The sequence below is a fragment of the Hippocampus guttulatus genome, chromosome 20 (assembly GCF_054856545.1).
Source record: "Hippocampus guttulatus isolate MCC_2025c chromosome 20, RoL_Hgut_1.0, whole genome shotgun sequence".
NCBI classification, from domain to species: Eukaryota; Metazoa; Chordata; class Actinopteri; order Syngnathiformes; family Syngnathidae; genus Hippocampus; species Hippocampus guttulatus.
In genome coordinates, this window is record NC_141280.1 from 3,503,433 (window position 1) to 3,521,233 (window position 17,801).

At 44.9% G+C, this 17,801-nt stretch overlaps 1 protein-coding gene across 19 annotated transcripts in view; it reads left to right on the forward strand.

The window, feature by feature from the left end:
* Positions 1-483: 483 nt before the first annotated feature.
* ptprk (protein tyrosine phosphatase receptor type K) overlaps positions 484-17,801 on the forward strand; it is a 67,346-nt gene continuing 50,028 nt past the window's right edge. For 18 of the 19 annotated variants that reach the window (XM_086100202.1, XM_086100207.1, XM_086100205.1 and 15 more), the window contains exons 1-2: positions 484-774; positions 5,920-5,943. In XM_086100202.1, coding sequence (XP_085956328.1) covers positions 693-774; positions 5,920-5,943 — 106 coding nt within the window. In that variant the 5' untranslated portion in view covers positions 484-692. The remainder of the gene's footprint in view (positions 775-5,919; positions 5,944-17,801) is intronic. The other variant, XM_086100209.1, reaches the window with a different exon arrangement.

Consider the following 17,801-nt stretch of genomic DNA (forward strand, 5'->3'; position numbering starts at 1 on the left):
CTCAAAAAAAAAAAGTTTAGCTTTGATTTATAATGTGAAGATTTACCCCTGATTTCAACTGCACAAATGGTGTTTTGGCCAAGTCTCTCTCTGACATCACATCGTGACCGAACTTTTTGATCAAAAACCTGTTTGCCTTTGTGATGTTAAACTAAACCGAGGAATCATTCCTAATTTCAACCCCACGTTGTTGTTGTTTTTTTTTGAGCAAACTCTTTTTGACATTGGGCTGATGATTTGCCACTCTTTTGTGTTTGCTTACTTGATTGACAGGTTTGTGGCATTGTGATGTAACACTGAGAATTTGGCCCTGGTTTTCGATTACACAAAGTGTTGCTGTTTTCTATTGTTGAATCAACCGATGATTCTCCATCGTTCTCGGCGTCTTGTTTGTTCAAACCGTTTTTTTTCCTGGTCACGTGACGTCACGCCACCGCGCGCGAACGCGCACGCCGCTGCTCTCTCCGTCGCGCACGCGCAGCCTTACTCAAAGTGTCGCGTCCTGCAGAGTGAGCGTGTTGGGAAGCCGAAAATCCAAAGGAGAGAATGGAGTGCTTGACTCGGCTGAGGAGGCAGGAATAATAAACACAAATACTCCTAATAAGCGTTGACAGAGACACTCGAAGACGGAGAAACTCGCGGAAGAAGCAAAAGTTTGTGCGGGGAAACTGTTCCAGACGCCGATCTGAAACATGGATACACTTTTCTGTCTTTTCCTGGGACTCCTGCTGCTCTTTTCGGCTCTTGCGGGCATCTCCGGGCAGATAGCACCAGGTACGACAGGAGAGAAACGTGCAAATGTTTTTTTTTTCCATGTAGGGGCACTCGGGTTTAATTCAAGGGTGTTCTGGCCAGGTATGTGTTTTTAGGCGCAGCGGAAAAGTTGGCAACAACCATCGCCCTGGTTGTATCGTGTCGGAAATGTTCGCAAATGCATTCGCATGCCACGACCTGTCAACTTGAAAGTCATTTTCTCAGAAACTGTCAATGGTCGCTGTGGTGATTGATCGATTTGCTGCCGATTGTAAATGCGCGGCGAGACGACGACGACGTTGACTTGAGGTTTGAATTCGGGGCAGTTGGCCAAGCTGCACAAATCGCTCACGTCGGTTCATGTTCACTCTTGAGCGAAAACAACAAAAAAAGTTTTCTGATCAAAGCTGCGGTCTTTTGGGAGGTTTAAAGCTCAGTTTTGACGAGGTTTATTGTAAAATAAAAACAAAAACAAAAACGGACAAAGTTCTGGTCGTTTATTATGATCCGTGACGTGTGGTAGTCGCTGCTTTTATTGCTGACAGTTTCGCGAAAGCACAGTCCGGTAAATGTGCGTCTGTTAAAATGGGAAATGTTAAGCATTGCGTGCAAATGCATTCTTTGTATATTATGCAAAACCAGAATTCGCACATACAGTTACTTGAACTGGACGGAACTGCTGTCATATGCATTCACTTTAAAGTCTGTGTGCATATGTATCACCAATTCCAATTGCAGTCGTCTTACTTTTCGTTTACCTGTTAAGTCTATCCTGTGTTTACGTACGTAGCGGGTTGGAATGAAACGAGACGTCGAGAGAGACTACTGAAACAAGTCTATTCACTTTGCAATGTTGTGACAAAAGAAAACATTTATTTATTATTTATTTGGATGCAGAAAAATAGAATTCCAGTTCTGAAGCTTTCAATCAAATTCCTGTTGTTATTTGCGTGTTGTGTTTTAGATGAAAGTGTTTTTTTTTAACCCCTGAAAAAAAACAGCACACGTCAGCCATGTCAGCTTTGTCTTCGCTCGACATTTTGCATGCTTGCTTTTGTGTGACACTTTTTTTTTATATAACATTGGCATATATTGGACAGTAACTGGCTTATTTCAAAAAGATTGCCACACGATGCTGTATTGTGATACTTATTGCTATTGTTTGAAAAAAAAATGGCATGACTGTAAAGGGAGGAATTTCGGAGGATTTACTCTGCAATTCCGGCCTCCAATATGTGTGAATGCAATGTACTGTATTTGTAAGAGCTGACCTCCAATCCGACCTCGCGAAAGCTTTATTAAATGTGACTCGCGCACAGCACGCTTCGTTTATGTGCCGGGCCATGACCAGAAACTGTTCGAGGGGGGAGGAAAAAGTCTGCTAGGGCAAGCCCAGGCTCGTTGATGATTTGCATACAAAAATATTTCATTACCACTTCTTCAGTGAGCTTTATTGCCAGGCCCCTCCCTCCTCTAGCCCACCCTTCCATCTCCTAACTACTCCCCTGGTTCCCCTCCCTGGGGGCCATTTGGTCTGCAGGGCAACAAATGTGTGGGATTTCTTTGAGACCTACCCGGGAATGCAAGCGCAGTTAATTTGCAAGTAAATACGAGATGCTGCTTTACATAGCCTAGAGGTGGGTCATCGTTAAGGTGGACAAGAGGGTGCGAGCAAAAGGGGTTGTTTCCAAAATTTGCAAATGCAGTGGAACGCCCAAAATGTTTTTGTATCACTTGTTGACTTCCAAGTTCTAATTTCGAAACGGGTTTACCATAGTCAAATGAAATATAGTGAATTGGCTCCAGGGTCAAACTGTTACCGTCATACAACCTCTAACAACTCCAAAGGCAATGTTTTAAATACAATGTTTGCATTGCCCTAAAAGTTGTAGCATAAAAGTCAATTAAACAAAAATAAAGTAAAACTACTCCCTTTTTTTTTTTTTTTGAAAATGGGAGATTGGAGCTAGAACATGGAGACCAAAGCAACACTGTCGCCTGCTCAAGTATTCGCCATTGCTGTAACTAGCTATTGTTTACTGCATCTTATCAGAATCATATTTTTTAGCCAAGTATGGAAAACACACAAGGAATTTGTCTCCTGTAGTCCAGGCTACCCTAGTATCATCAATAACAAGCAATTACGATAAATTTATAAGTGTATGTGTGTTGGGTACTCACCCGTCAAAGTTAATGGTTACGATCAGAGGTGGTACAGATACCACAGGTGGGATGGGGGCTCCCCCTGGTGGTCCAGGAAAGAATTACTCAATTTAATGTTAAAACTGTATGGTGAGGTGACTAAATCCAGTCGAGATTTCTTCAGTTGTATTTAACTTTAGAGTACAACACATTCGCAGTCAGTCTTTTGGAAGTGCCCCTCCCTCCCACCAAACATTTAGGCACATATATTGTTGAACTTTTGCAAAAAGAAACACTACCACAGATGCTCACTAAAAAGATTTGTCAACGTTAGGCGCCATGATGGTTAGTTTGAGACAGCAGAGATGTCGTGCGTCTCCTTCAAATGCACGCAAGGACAAATCGCGCATCGGTTGAAAAGGAATTAAAACTGTCACATTACTTTGGGATTGTTGATGTCCTTTTCTCGAAAATGACTCTCATTTGCATCAACAATCTTCCACTTCCCCCCCATTTTATTACGTCCCAATGAAACCGTGCCATATTAAATGATGCCGTTTAACGTGAGCTCTCTGGCGTCCGCGCTTATCATCGGCCCGCTTTGCGGCAACCTCGTTTTGGCTTATCGCCTCCACTCTCGGAGTAATAAATGTGGCCCGGCGTGTCTGCCGCGCTTGCCTTTTACAATGTCAATAAGTGACTGCGTGTCAACGTGACAACCTCTCTAAATGCGCTGACCCGCGTTGACAGCGTCTTTAATCTTAATGAAGTGCAATCATTGTGTTGCATTAGCTTCCCTGGGCGAACCCACAACAGCTGGTTTAATTATAATTGGAAATCATGTTTTTGCATTTGGAGCCTAAGTACAAAGTTGCTATAATTATAATGTCTTTACGGCGCCGTTTGGAAGATGAAATAGAAATGTGTTTTTCTCAGCAAAAAGACACGAGCGAGAGTGAGAGTGAGGAGGGGGGGAGGGGGGAGGGACAACATGCAACCATTGGTTTTTGGCCGTGGGCATCTCGTCCACTCAAGAGACTGTGAAAACGGCAGGAGGGGTGCATCTGTGTGTTTTTCTGTCATGTCAGCTTTGTGTACGTGTGTGTGCGCGTGCATGCGTGTTTGCGTGTGCGCGCACTATCACTGATGGAGAGGCTGTGTGTGTGTGTGTGTGTGTGTGTGTGTGTGTTTATGTGTTTTTTTTTCCTCTTTTAATAAGCCTTCTGTAGTAAAGTGATACAAAGGGAAGCATGCGAAACGCTTGCTTCTCATTTAGATTCCGGTGAAAATCTTTCCGCCTTCGACTGTGGCGAAATCAAAGTGGGTTTTTATTTATTTTCTTGTTAAAAGCAATGCCTCAGTCGGCCGCCAGGCCGATCTCCCTTATTGTCGTCTTCTCGTCAAATCAAACGCCTCCCTGCTCAAAGCGCATCTCTTTCTATGGATTTCAATTTGGTTGCAGATTAAAAAAAAACAAAAAAAAAACCTCTTGAAAGTCCTGGCTCATTTCTTCAGTGGTTTGGGGGATGAGGTCTGCAGGCGCACCCACACGCGCGTGTGGAAAATGTAATTAATCTGCTCAGAGAATTCATTAGCTAATCCCTCATTAGACTTGTGCGCTTGAATGAATAGCGGGGTTTTGCACTGAAAAGACGTACCAGCCGCAAATAGTGTTGACCTTCCAGTCACTTACACAGGATCTTTTTTTTTTCCAACGTGAATCTGAAACCTGACAGCTTGATCTACAAGTGGTGGGGGTGGGGGGGTACAACTTAGGATCAAATGGGCATCTGATCTCAGCGAATGAACTAGTTGGCCCGGCGGCGATGAAGTCATCACGCAACAGTTAAAAAAAAAAAACAGTTATGGCGGCACTTCCTGTTTTTCATTGGATTGTTTTGTATTTCGGGCCCGAACACGTTTAGCAAATACTGCAGTTGGCTTCATTTCGATGTTAGGTTGGCGATAGACGATGGCAAGTTTCGACTTGGATGGCTGTCTGATATCTTCCAAATTTTTCGAGTGTCAAGAAAATATCGCCCCTTGGAGATCAATCAGTGAATTGAGTAAAGACTCCCCAGATTAATAAAGGCGCCACAGTACCTCTCCACACTTTTACACGGAGCTCTAACACACAAATGAAACATTTGCGCAACTCTGATGACAACAACTTACCGACACTTCCCACTCCTTACAATTATCAGTCCCGAGCAATCAGAGTTGCACGAAGGGCGCCAGGGCGTGAGTCAGAAAGTCAACAGTGAGTGTGCCAAAGGAAACGGAGGGAGGAGAGCGTTTGCAACACCGCGACAGATCCCGAATCCAGGAAAGATCATCTCCCTGATGAATGACGGTGTTGGTTTAGTGTCATCCATCTCTGCCGTGCCCCTTCGGGCTCAGGTCACAGCAGGAGCATAAAACGCACTATTGAGACACACACACACACACAAGTTCAAAACACACTCGCACACTTCCACACACGGCTGCATAATGACGGATTAAGTCATCAACACTCAGGTGATTAATTACGCTGCACTTTGCACACGCTCACCAAACACGGCGAGTGGGCCTGATTCTCTGCAGAAATTTGTACCAAAAAAAAAAAAAAAGCCAAGAGTGCGCTCATCAGTCTAAACAAACACGCTGGTAATTTGAGTTGAAATGGAGATGAGGCTGATTGTGCAGCAGGTGTTGGCAGATTTGGAAATGAACATTTACAGGGTTAGAGCGAGTGGAAGGGAGCAGAGGTTAAAGGTCAGGGGGGGGCAAGCCATGTGTTGGTTTAATTCGGTCTATGGGGACATGTGCAAGGCTCTTTTCACTTCCGTTACATTTTGTCGGTCTCTCATTTGTTGTCGCTTTATTTGCTGAATAAGTTTCTTTGTATATTTATTTTTTTCTCTTTTTGATCTTGCACTGGCCTGTGACTAACGTTGCTCTTACTATACTGACTGATTGACATTATGTGCACGCTCTGTATCTAATTCTGTCTTATTGTGTTCTCCATTGCTGTCTTGGACCCAGCTCACATGGGGCGCTCGGAAAAGGGTGAGTTGCAATTTAGCTTTGCTGCGCAACACGTCACCATCAATTGGAAGCCTCTCATCTCCACTTTTTTTTGGGGTGGGGGGGCTGGGATTCGTTTACATGTCCTTTCGATGGTGTTGGTGCTTTTGCCATTCATCTTCAAGCTGCGATGTCACGACTAACCATCACATTCAACTTAAACGTGTTTCAGTCACTTAAAATGCCGGAAAAAAGCTCACCTCATATTGCTTTGGAACGTCACTAACGCGCTGTGGTGGGAATAACTTTTACAGCCGCTTTAAAACGGGACACGGGAAAACACATGAAAATCTTGCTGTGGATCCTTTTGAAGATTTTGTGAACAAACTTGCTTGCCCATCCTCGATGCGCAAGTTCCACCCGTGTCATGTGAGGATAATTTGTCTTGTAAAGTCTTAAAATAGGTGGGCCTTGTTGAAGGGTTTATTGGTCGCTGAAATAGTTTGGACCAAAAACAGTTTCGCAGGTGCTTTGTTGGCCTTTTCTGGCCAGCTGTCGGGAAAGCCATTTGCCATTTTTTGTGTACGCCGGCGGCGTTCCTTCATGTGTCGCTCTCTGGGCTGTTGCGCAGCCGGTGACATGTTTAAAGCGCGCAGGTGTGTTTGTTTAGCTGAGGCTGGTTCCCGTTCAATGAGTTCAGTGCCCCTCCCCCTGGGCACCACAAGTGACCAATGCAGAATGCAAGGCAAGTTTATATCTTTTGGGCAACGTGCGCTGCAACAGTTTTGCCAAAGGGGCTCGGGATGGCCCACCTCATTCCTCGCGGGCATCCTCTATTTTTGCCCCCGCGTTCCGTCTTCCTCTTTCACACTCCAAACACTCCCACCGGCCGCTAGCTGGGAGTTGGTTTTCGTTTGTGAAAGTGACAGCGTAGTAACAGACGCCTCGCATGGCCCGAGTTAGAGGGGGGGGGGGGGGGCTTAAATGTTGCCGTACTTTCCCACAAGGCTTTGCGATTTTACCAATGAAAGAACATGAACAGTTCCATTTGGTGTTGAGTCACTTTAAAACTTAAAACTGGAGAGAGAGGAAAAAAAAAGTTGCGGCTGTTTATTTTGCAGTCGCGATGTATAGTCTGCGAGTTGCGGAGTTCTCCTCGGGAAAAACCAGATTATTTAACACAAAAATAACAGGAGCCCTAATGGAAGTGCAGCGGTGCAGGAATACTGTTGGTTCACATTAAGCAGGACAGGCTCTTTGGCAGCGCGTTGCACTTAATCTCGCTGGATTCCAACTCAACTCAGTCCCCGAAACAATAGATTTGGGAGCACTTTAAGCGCTCGCTTAGCTCTTCGGCACTTATGAACAAATGATAAGGTTTTGTCAAAGAAACAAAGCAAAACGATAGATGTATCAGCGTAGTTGGAAAATCGTTCCTGTAAGCATTAGACGGCCAACATTACCAACAGGTTAGATGTCTTTCATCGGCGTTGCCTGAGATCCATCCTGAGGATCTCATGGAGAGACCACATCACCAACGAGGAGGTGATGAAGAGGGCAGGAGTGGCTGAACTGTCAGACATTGTCTCTGAAAGGAGAAAGAAAATGATCGGCCACGTACTCCGGCTGCCAAGAGAGAGACCGGCAAGTGTGGCCATGGACTGGATGCCAGAGGGTGGAAAGAGGAAGAGAGGTAGGCCAAAGAAGACGTGGAGACAGACTGCCAAAGAAGACCTCAGTGAGATGGGTGTCAGCTGGCATGGAGCAAGAAGGGTCGCCAGTGACCGGAACAAATGGAGGAGGCTCGTCGCCCAATGTTCCAAATAGGAGCGGGCGGAACTAACTAACTAAGCATTTGATATTCAATGACCCTTGGGAACGAGCCAGCCGTTCTCCTAATTTTAGCTAATGCGCGGCAATACTTTCAAGTATTAAAATAAGCCTGACGGAAAGGAAATATCAGAAGGTAGCCTCGAATATGACGTAACCGTTGTCACGGGCTGCGGCGCTTTCCTCCACGTTTGGCAAATATCTGATTCCGAGGTCAAGCCAAACCGCGTCGGCTAAGAGGGTTTGGAAAATCTGATGACGCGCGTAACCAATTTAAGATTTGAGGTCAGCAGCAAGCGGGCCACCGACGGTCGTTCGATTACGGCGCGTTGCTTGAAGAGCGTCTCGAAATAGCATGTCGATGAATTTCTCCAAAGCGTGTGTTGTTCAAGGGCAATGTTTATTTTTACCGTCCCAAATGAGATGAATTAGACAAGCCAAGATAAGAAAAAGAGGCAAGTAGCAGCATTTGTTCGAGCAGGCGATGAATTACCCGTGAAAAGTCCATTTAACTTGACTTTCGAAGACTGTTTTGTGGACAGCCGTCGAGGTTCGAAACGCGACCGCGGGACTGAGTCTCTTTATAACGGCCTTCAGGTGGCCGCCAAAGGGCTCTTTTGTGCGTCCCTCGATGGGGCTGCGGGCACCGGCTGAAGTGGTTTCCATTAGTCCAGTTAGGAGGACATCTGTCACGAAAGCAGCCTCTCACACACGCGCACGCCAAAGTAGCCCTAAGCGGCCTACATGCAGCCCCAACACTAATATAGACAACAAAGAATTTACTGTTGGGGTTTTCCTAGATCTAAAAAAAGCTTTTGACACAATAGATTACAGTATATTATTGAAAAAACTAGAAAGATATGGCATTAGAGGTGTAGCTTATAAATGGATAAAAAGTTATTTAGAAAACAGATATCAGTACGTGCAACTCAACAATAAAAAAACGAATCAACTAAAAATCACTCACGGAGTTCCTCAGGGGTCAGTGCTTGGTCCAAAACTATTCATCTTATATATAAATGATATCTGCAAGGTCTCAAAACAATTTAAATGTGTCCTATTTGCTGATGATACAACTTTCTACTGTTCTGGAATAAATCTGAAACAGCTCCTGACAACCGTAGAAAACGAATTAAACAAATTAAAAAACTGGTTCGACAGAAATAAATTGTCACTTAACCTGAAAAAATCGAAGTTAATTGTTTTTGGCACAAGACCAATCAAACACCAAGCTAAAATTATGGTAAACTCAATTGAGATAGAAAGAGCGTATGAAACCAAGTTTCTCGGATTAGTAATAGACTCAAAACTATGTTGGAAGCCACATATCGATAACGTAAAAAGAAAAATAGCCAAAACCGTAGGGATCCTCTACAAAACCAAGGAAGTGCTAAATAAGAGATCTTTGTACACATTATACACTTCATTATTATTACCATATATGACCTACTGTGTGGAAATATGGGGAAATGCCTGCAAAACAAACACACTCCCTATTCTCAACCTACAAAAAAAAGCAATTCGAATTATTAATAGATCAAAATATACGGAACCCACAAATCCACTATTTATCAAATTAAATACGATGAAATTTTATGACCTGGTTGACTTTAAAATCGCCCAATTAATGTACAAAGCACACAATAACCTGCTCTGCCAAAACATTCAGAAGTTTTTCGAAATTCGAGAAAGCAGCTATGATTTAAGAGGTACCAACTTATTCAAAAAACTCAAAACAAGAACAAACATCAAGCAAAGAAGTGTATCTATCAAAGGTGTTAATCTGTGGAATAATCTCGAAACGGACCTGAAAATGAGTAAATCGCTTGCTGAGTTCAAAAACAAATTCAAAAAAATAGTACAAACAACCTACATCAATCAGAGTTAAAATGATAAATTCAAAACATTAAATATAATGATAAATCAGAACTAAGTTGATAAATAGAGAAAGGTATATAAATATCCATTATGAATACAAGAGAAAATTGACACAAGAGTGTCAGGGTGTGGAAGTATATAATCCCGATACAAACCAAAAGTTGTAAAAATATCACGGTTAAGGGTAAAGTATGAGCCTTAATGGAGACTTCTTTCTTCTTACTTTTTTCTTTTCTGATTGATATAAAAATGATTTATTAGATACAATCACATAACGGGGTAGGACTAGATAAGTTTTTTACTTCTTCCTACTCCCTTGAACATAATAACTGTGTTGTATGAAGATTGATTTCTTTCTTTTTTTATCTACCTTATTTTCTGTCAAATTATTACTGTATATATGTTTTATGTTCAATAAACAAACAAACAAACAAACAAACAAACAAACATTGTCGGCCTCGTTGCTGATACCCGTCATGAGCAAATCCCAGGGGATGTTTTCCTTCAGACCCTCTCAGCTACCCCCATTTCGACCGTCTTTACATTCACGTCCGGTAAGTCTCCTCTCGGTAAGCTGATTTGCCTTTGAGATAGCCGCCGAGCTTTTGAGATATTTCTACCCGGGCTCTCTCTGTGAATCGGCGGCTTACAGACGGATGACCGCTCCATTAAGATTATCATTTCCAACTCTTTTATTTCTTCGCGTCGGCGCAGTGACGGGCCTCTCTGTCAGCAAGGGAGGGGGGGGCATTGTCGAGTTAAAAATGGCTGACAAGCGGACTTAAAAATCTGTCTGTGTAAAGAGACACTGGCGAGTTGACTGCAGACCGCCGGCGTTGCGATGCGCCGACTTGCCGTCCGTCGCTCGCAACAGGCTGGCACTGCGCAACATCTGCCAGGCGCCGCTTTCTGCCTCTGCCTCGCAAACAAGCGAGTGACCATCGTCATAGCTACCTCCACATGCGCTCTGACCCTCTCATTTCCATAAGAAACCCGACTATGAATGTGGCTCAATTATTCAAGCCCACGCGGACGCACTGCACTCAACGATGTGTTTCGATTCTTTTTTTTTTTTTTTAATACAGATTTACACAAGCCGCCATATATCACGCGAGCCTTGTACAGTCAAACTCCTCTACAACGAAATCATGTTTGCAGCAAGAAATTTTTCTCAACAGGGGTTTTTTCACTGTAGCAAATTTGATCTCAGATGTAAACACACCCACCCACAACGTTGTGTTCAGGAAACTCGCAGCTGTGATCGAAATAAACATCGTTCACTATGTAAACCAGTGTGTTGGTTGCTGCTGCCGTTTCTGAACGAAGCAGTAGAGGTCGCTGTTGGATTAGACTTCGTTGTAGTGAATGTCTTCGCGAGGCTGGAGCAGAGAAAATGATTTCGTATAACGCAACAGGGGTTTTTTCGTCATATGGGGGGGGGGCAGTAGAATGGGAATGGTGTTAATGCATTAAGGGGGTATTTTCGACCATGTAGGTTTCGTTCGAGGAAAAAGTCTTGACTTCGAAGTTCCAAAAAAAAAAAAAAAAAAAAGAAGCTGCAGTTATTTGAACACTGCGGTGTGTTCTTGCCGCAACCTTTGATACAGTGCGCCATGGCCAAATTCCTCACTGTCGGCAGCGGCGCAAACCCAACGTTGAAGTTTTCTATGTGGACGCAACCTTGAGGTTTTGGACGCGAGTTGTCGTCTTTTTTTTTGGGTTGATATCCACAGCAGCTACACCCGATTAGACAAATCCACACCACCGTGCCCGCTGGACTCCTCTCAGCTCTCATATCCACATTCAACTCCCAGTTATTCTCCTCCTCTTGGAATTTATTTCTCACTAATGTAAACAACACATCCGACACTCCCCCCTTTCAGGTTTTGTGGATTCTTGACTGAATTACTTTGCCCTTCCCCCTTTCTTCTTTTCGCCCTCACCTCCATTGCCTCTCCACCCCTCTCTCCAGTTTCCGCGTTTCCCCTCCCAACAAGAGCAAGGCTGGGATTTATTATTTTTTTTGGTGCAGCCAAATCCAGATGGCATGTTGTTTTATTACGGGGAGAACGTGTGCAGATTATTTTAAAGGTGGGAATGGTAATTTGTTGAAGTAGGTCATATTACCAGGGGAGCGACATGGAGATTCGCAAATCCCAGTCATCCTCCTGGAAATAAATAAGGCAAGCATATTATAACGGTTTGTTTGTTTGCCCTGATAAAAGAGAACTAGTTTGTTGTACGCCAAATCAAGCTGCTCTGTGATTTATTTATTTTTTTCAAAACTGCAAACCGAAAACACACAGAACACTTTTTTTTCTCCCTTCACCTCGTCATGTTCTCCCCTCTCAAATCTCGCCGAGGCCTCTCAGCCTTGCCTTTCTTTATCCTTGCCGTCGTCTCTTCACCTTCTTCTGGAATGCTTCGGTTGGTTTTCCTCCCTGGCTCCTTTCTATCCTGACACACTCGCTTCGCCTGTCTTTCATCACTGTCTTATTGTATCGAAGCGACTCGGCTCACAGTCACAAGGTCTCGATTGGGCCAAAGGTAAATAAAGTGTCGATGCAGAGGAATGTGTGTGTGTGTGTGTGTTTGCATGCGAAGGTTGCTGTCTTGTCGGACTAACAGTTAGCAGATACAGCAATGCCTCACCATGACATAAAATGTCTCTTGCATTTAGTCTTACAAACATGGAGACACACACACACACACACACACACGACTGCCTTAACTTGGAATTACTTGTTCTTGGAGGATTAGTGCCACTGTTGACCTCCACCTTTGAAACAGTACTATAATAGTCGGCGCGTTGTGTTTTGGAATCCAAATAAGTTGTCTCGCGATAGAAATGGACTCGCTCCAGACAAAAGACCTCAATAGCAACTTGAATTGAAAGTAAGTGCCTCTCCCCAGCGAGAGTTCTTTCTCTCCGTCAGGCATCTCGGTTCCCGAGCGTTTGTTGATACATCAAGAGAGTCTGAACGTCTCTGCAGAGACCTCAAACCTCTGGCGTCGCCCCGGAAGTACGTGGAATCATTTCAAAATAAAATTGCTTTCCATTTCCAGTTTCAACAAGATTCCAAGGGAGAGGAAGAAAATTCTAGTACGTTAATATAGTCTTCTAAAGTTGTTTTTAGAGTAGTGTTTGTTTGTTTGTTTTTTCAACTAATGAGCGTCTCTTCACTATTCCGGCTTCCAAGTGTGCTATAAATTTCCGGGCTGACAGTGGAGGTTTGAGGCTCCAGCCAGACCCTCCTCGATGACACGCTAAAGGTCAAAAAGGTAAAAGCGCGGGTGTGCCTCAGCTTTACCGTCAATGTGTGATCTTATCAACGGAGATTTTTGAAATTCCTCTCCAGGTGAACGAGTCTCCTGTATTTACAAAAACAATGTGTCGCGTTTCCTAGACGGGTGATTTATTTGAAACTTTAATCGTGACTCTGATTTGAAAGTGGTTTTCAGTTGCATTTTTAAAAAAAAATTGATTGTCTTGGCCTGTGCTCACACCTCCAGTTTGTGAGTTTGGTTGTCCTGCCCCCCCCCCCCCTCCCAAAGGGGAAAAAAAGGCTGTCCAGCACATGCCAACACAACACGTGCTACTATAAACCCGTCTAATTGCCTAGAATGAGCAGCCTGAGGAAAGTCATTTCTGGTTAAGGTACAATAGCATTAAGAGTGACCTATGGGCTATTTTACGCATCGACATATACTGTAGTTAGCATCACACTGGAAAAGGAAAAGTTTTGTAACTTGGGTCCAGCCCCCGGCGGCGTGAGCTTCCTCTGTTTGCCGCCTATCTCTTTCACACACGTGCACACGCTTCAAAGGCACACACACGGATTGCTAAACAGCAGGAGCCGCATGTGGTTTAGGTTAGCCACACTTTCTCCCCGCGCTGGCCCCAAACTAACCACTTGCACTTTACCGTGGTCAAAATTTGACGTGCATTCGCCATACGCTTCTCGGTGGGTGTCCTTGTCTCGCACACGCTGTTTTGTGCCGAGTACGTGGCCGGGGCCGCGTGGAAGCTTGTCAACATCCGAAGACTGTAAACGGTCCAGAAACGGCACGAATGAGTGGACGCGCACGTTTCAATTATTGCGTATGAATCGAACACCATTTCGTAAGTACTTTCTCAGCGTGTGGAGTTGCTCAATGAGGATTTTGGTGTGCGTTCGAAATCGGGAGGGGGGGGGGGGGTCAGGTTTTGTATCCGCACTGCTTGTATTGTGAGGGTCAGGAACACTGTCGCGTCTTCTCAAGGTTTTGTCCTTTTGTGCCTTTGAACAAAGGTACGAAATGTGTTTTCCCAAGGCCTTCCAGGAATAAATAAATAAACAACAAACAGTTGTAACAATCACATTACTTTTAATGACTATAATTCCAGCGCGCATAAAACGCAGCATTTGTGGAAATACGAAACAGACGCATTCGAGAACAGATGAAAGCTGTTAAAAATCACCTCGAATCGAATCATGAGTCGATCCCCTTCCAGCAAACCTGCCGCTGATGGCATCGCGGATGTAAAGATCTTGGTCTGGTTTTGTGGTTTGTGTCGAAGGGGCTACATGGCTCCCACAAAAGTGCTGAGCCGATTTTCAAATATATACTGTGTATATATATATATATATATATATATATATATATTTTTATAAATCATACCGCAATGGAGAGAACTTCACCAACATGATGTCGAAGATCAAGTGCACTCTGCCGGCTGCGCCACGACTGACACACATTGACACTTCCAATCCTTTATGAAATTCGAGGTGAAACGGGAGTATATGATTCAGGAGAGCGGTGGGCAGAGGAGTGTGTGTGTGTGTGTGTGTGTGTGCGTGTGTGTGTGGGAGAGGAAGCAATAGCTGCTTCAAGTGGGATAAGGAACGCGGCAAAGTGACACAAACTTGCAGCTGCGCTCTTTTCATTCCAGAGCTGCTTCATATCTGCTGATAACGGCGTAGACACGGGGGTGGGAAACTTTGCTTGATTGATAGGGCTCAGCCAGTAACCCCCCCCCCCCCCCCCCCCAACCCGTCCTACTTCTTGACTACGGTAAATACGTCTGACACATGTGGGAAACAGACCAGGTTCTCGTTTGGGTATGCGCGATGACTAATCTCAAATCATCAGCCTAGTTTCACGCAGGGTACAGCGAAATGGGACTTTAGCCCGCAATCTCCAGGGTGTGTTTGCTTACTCTGCGAACTAGCTGGAAACCTCCACCAAGAGTTCACGCGTTTCTACTGTGAGGTCACTTTGTTTGTGTTTCTAGGGTCTGTTTCTCTTTCACATTCCTTTGCTTTTTTGGCAGGCCCAACGAGATGAAGCGGAGGGTAAAATGACCACTTAGAAGCACTCCAATCTCTTTGCGTGTAGCGGGCGTCTTAGTTTCTCTTGGGCCGGCGGGAAATGAGTCACAATTTTGTTCGCCTCATTGAGAATTTGTCGATAATTTGAAGCACATTTTGGGCGAGGCCCTTCACTGTTGACGCGGTTGCAGAGCAAGTTCGATTTTAAAAGGCGGGATCCCGTTGACATTGCCTCTTCATTTTTTTTTTTCTGCGTGACGAAAAATGTGTACAAAATAGTGGGAGGGCAAAGTCAGTTGAGAACTTTTTTTCTTTGGGTTGGGTATGATGCAGCAATTTAGCAGACTAAATCTGTTTGTCTGGCTCACGCCGAGCCTCCCTCTCGCCTTCCTCTCCCCCTCTATTCCGTCGCTCATTACGCCGATGACTCAACTTTGTCTCGCTCGATTATCACGCACGCGCGCGAGCAGAGTTTTGTGAACATGAAAGTCACGGCCCAATGTGGTGCGGAGGCGGGCCGATTGCTCGCTGCGCGGAGACGTGTGGAACCAAATTGCGTTCTTGTAATAGTGCTTCATGTTGAGTCAGCAGAACGTCATGCGTTTGCCGTTTTGGAGACCTCGGGGAGTGTCAAAGAGACGGACGCATTTGTGAAAAGTAGATGTGGCCACATACTTCGCCTCCTTATAAAAATTCTACAGACCATAATTGTCCTCACAAGCACGGCGACTAATTATGTTGTATGAATCTTATGCGGTTCCGCTCGGATTCAACTCATGAAGATCTGTCTTCATTCGTTTGTCACTGTCGCGTGTTGTTAAGCGTGGAACGGTTTTGATTAAAAGGAGCTAACCCCGTTTGACGTCATTCGCTTGACAGTCATCGAGTGGAACACAAAGAAATGACACCAGGAAACACTTCCATTTAGTCAACAATTAAACGGGTGTACTCAATTTCATTATCTTGGGTCTTAATCTTAAAATTGTTTTTGGTTCTCGACGAGCGGCGGGGAAAAAAATCGTAATTTAAAGGCAAAAGAAAACGGAATGAAATTCTCGTCTAGGTGAGACTGGCTCCCCGTTGACTTTGCGCTTTCGGGTTCTTCATTCATTCTGCATGGGGGATTTTCACGGAGCCTCGATGGCAGGCCGAAGTCAGACGCTCCTCGACTGACGGACTATCTGTGTGTACGTGCACGCGCGCGTGCGCTTCCTATTGCGGTCCCGAACCTTAACGGCCGCCATTAACCCTTTCACCGTTTCGCACTTTCACACTGCCGCATGGCAGGTTGACGGGGGCACATTGGACACAATTGCTCTTTGAAGCATCCACTCTGACGAAAAAGTGGCCCGATGCACGAAAAGGCATCGCTGGTGATGCGCCAAAGATCAACCAGCCCTTGTGTCAATAGCCTTCATCCTTTTCAATGAGTTTACAATCTGTGTGTGAACTAACAGGTTTGCAAATCTCTTTTTTTTTTTTTTTTTTTTGGTTCAACACAACCCTTTCCGGAAAGCTCATTGAGCTCCGTCACGTAAGATTTTTGGAGACGGTTTTCTGCGAGGAAATGATCAAATAACTTTGACGCTGGTTTTCCGGTGGGCGTCGTCGTCGATTGAAGGGATGGTCAGATTATCAACTAGGCCGATTATCGGTGCCGAATGGAGGACACGATTTGGTTGCAACTCAGCTAAGGTCAAAATGCCCATCGCGGGATTTTGGTTTGTTTTGTCTGACTTGAAGTCAAATTGTGCTCATCTGTTCCATTCATTCTATGCGGGTCTTGATTCAGCCTCCGCGCCGTAAAACTTTTCATGCCAATGCTGCAGTGTTGAGGTGGCAGAAGCGGAGTTCGCAACTGCTAAAGCGCGGTGACATGTTGCCAATGGCTGAACTCTTGTCATTTGTTTTGTGCGCATTTGTGTATATTGTCCCATCTGTTGCAACCCCCTGTGAGACTCCTGCAGCACTTGTGCACATATGGAACACGCACACATGCAAGCACGCACGCAGGTTACAGCTGAGAGAATGCCCTCAACCGTTCCACCCAGCTTCCTTCCTTCCACCTCCCCCTCACAGCCTCAGGACTCATCCAGGTGTCCATTCCACCCCCCCCCCCCCCACCCGACCCTCTTTGCTCTTTTTCCACACTTGTCCACCTTCTCTCCGTCTGTCCTGTCCATGCTCGACATGCTTTGGGAGCGGCGACAGATTCCTCGCATGCGGTGCGACAGTCGGGGTAACGGAATCAATGTGATACGGGTACGAACATGCCGACATGGCACAAGGGCGTGACATCGTTCGGACCAAGTCGGCTGCTACATTTCCTCCGCTTGAAAGTTTGTGGAAGAAGGGTTGAGAGGGGAGAAAAAGGAATCTGAAAGCGAGAGTACAAACTTTTTTACAGACCAATACTCTCAATCAAACCCAATCTGTCGGTGCAGTTTTTTTTCCCCCCCCTGCCCAAATTTATCTCCTCCATATTTTTGCACGTCTCCCAATACAGTGAGTGCTGAGAACTGACGGGTAATGTTCAAGTTCCAAGTATTTGATGACGTCACAGACAATGCATCTGAAATAGAAGAACAATCGCAACTTTGCCAAAAGCGCGGGGGAAGTGACGATAAAGAACTGCCACCCAAGAAAAGAAAATACTCTACTTTTGTGCAGTTTCAGCTTCAACAAACCCAGGAGCTCTGCTTATTAAGCGCAGACTGTGTGTGTGTGTGCGCGCGTGTGACAGCGTGATTTATTGAAACCACCTCGGTGGAAGAACTGCAATGATGAGACTGAGAGTTGGGAGTATAAGTTGTCTCTCTCTCACACACACACACACACACATGCAAAGCCAAGCCAAGTTCTTTATTGTATTACAGAGAC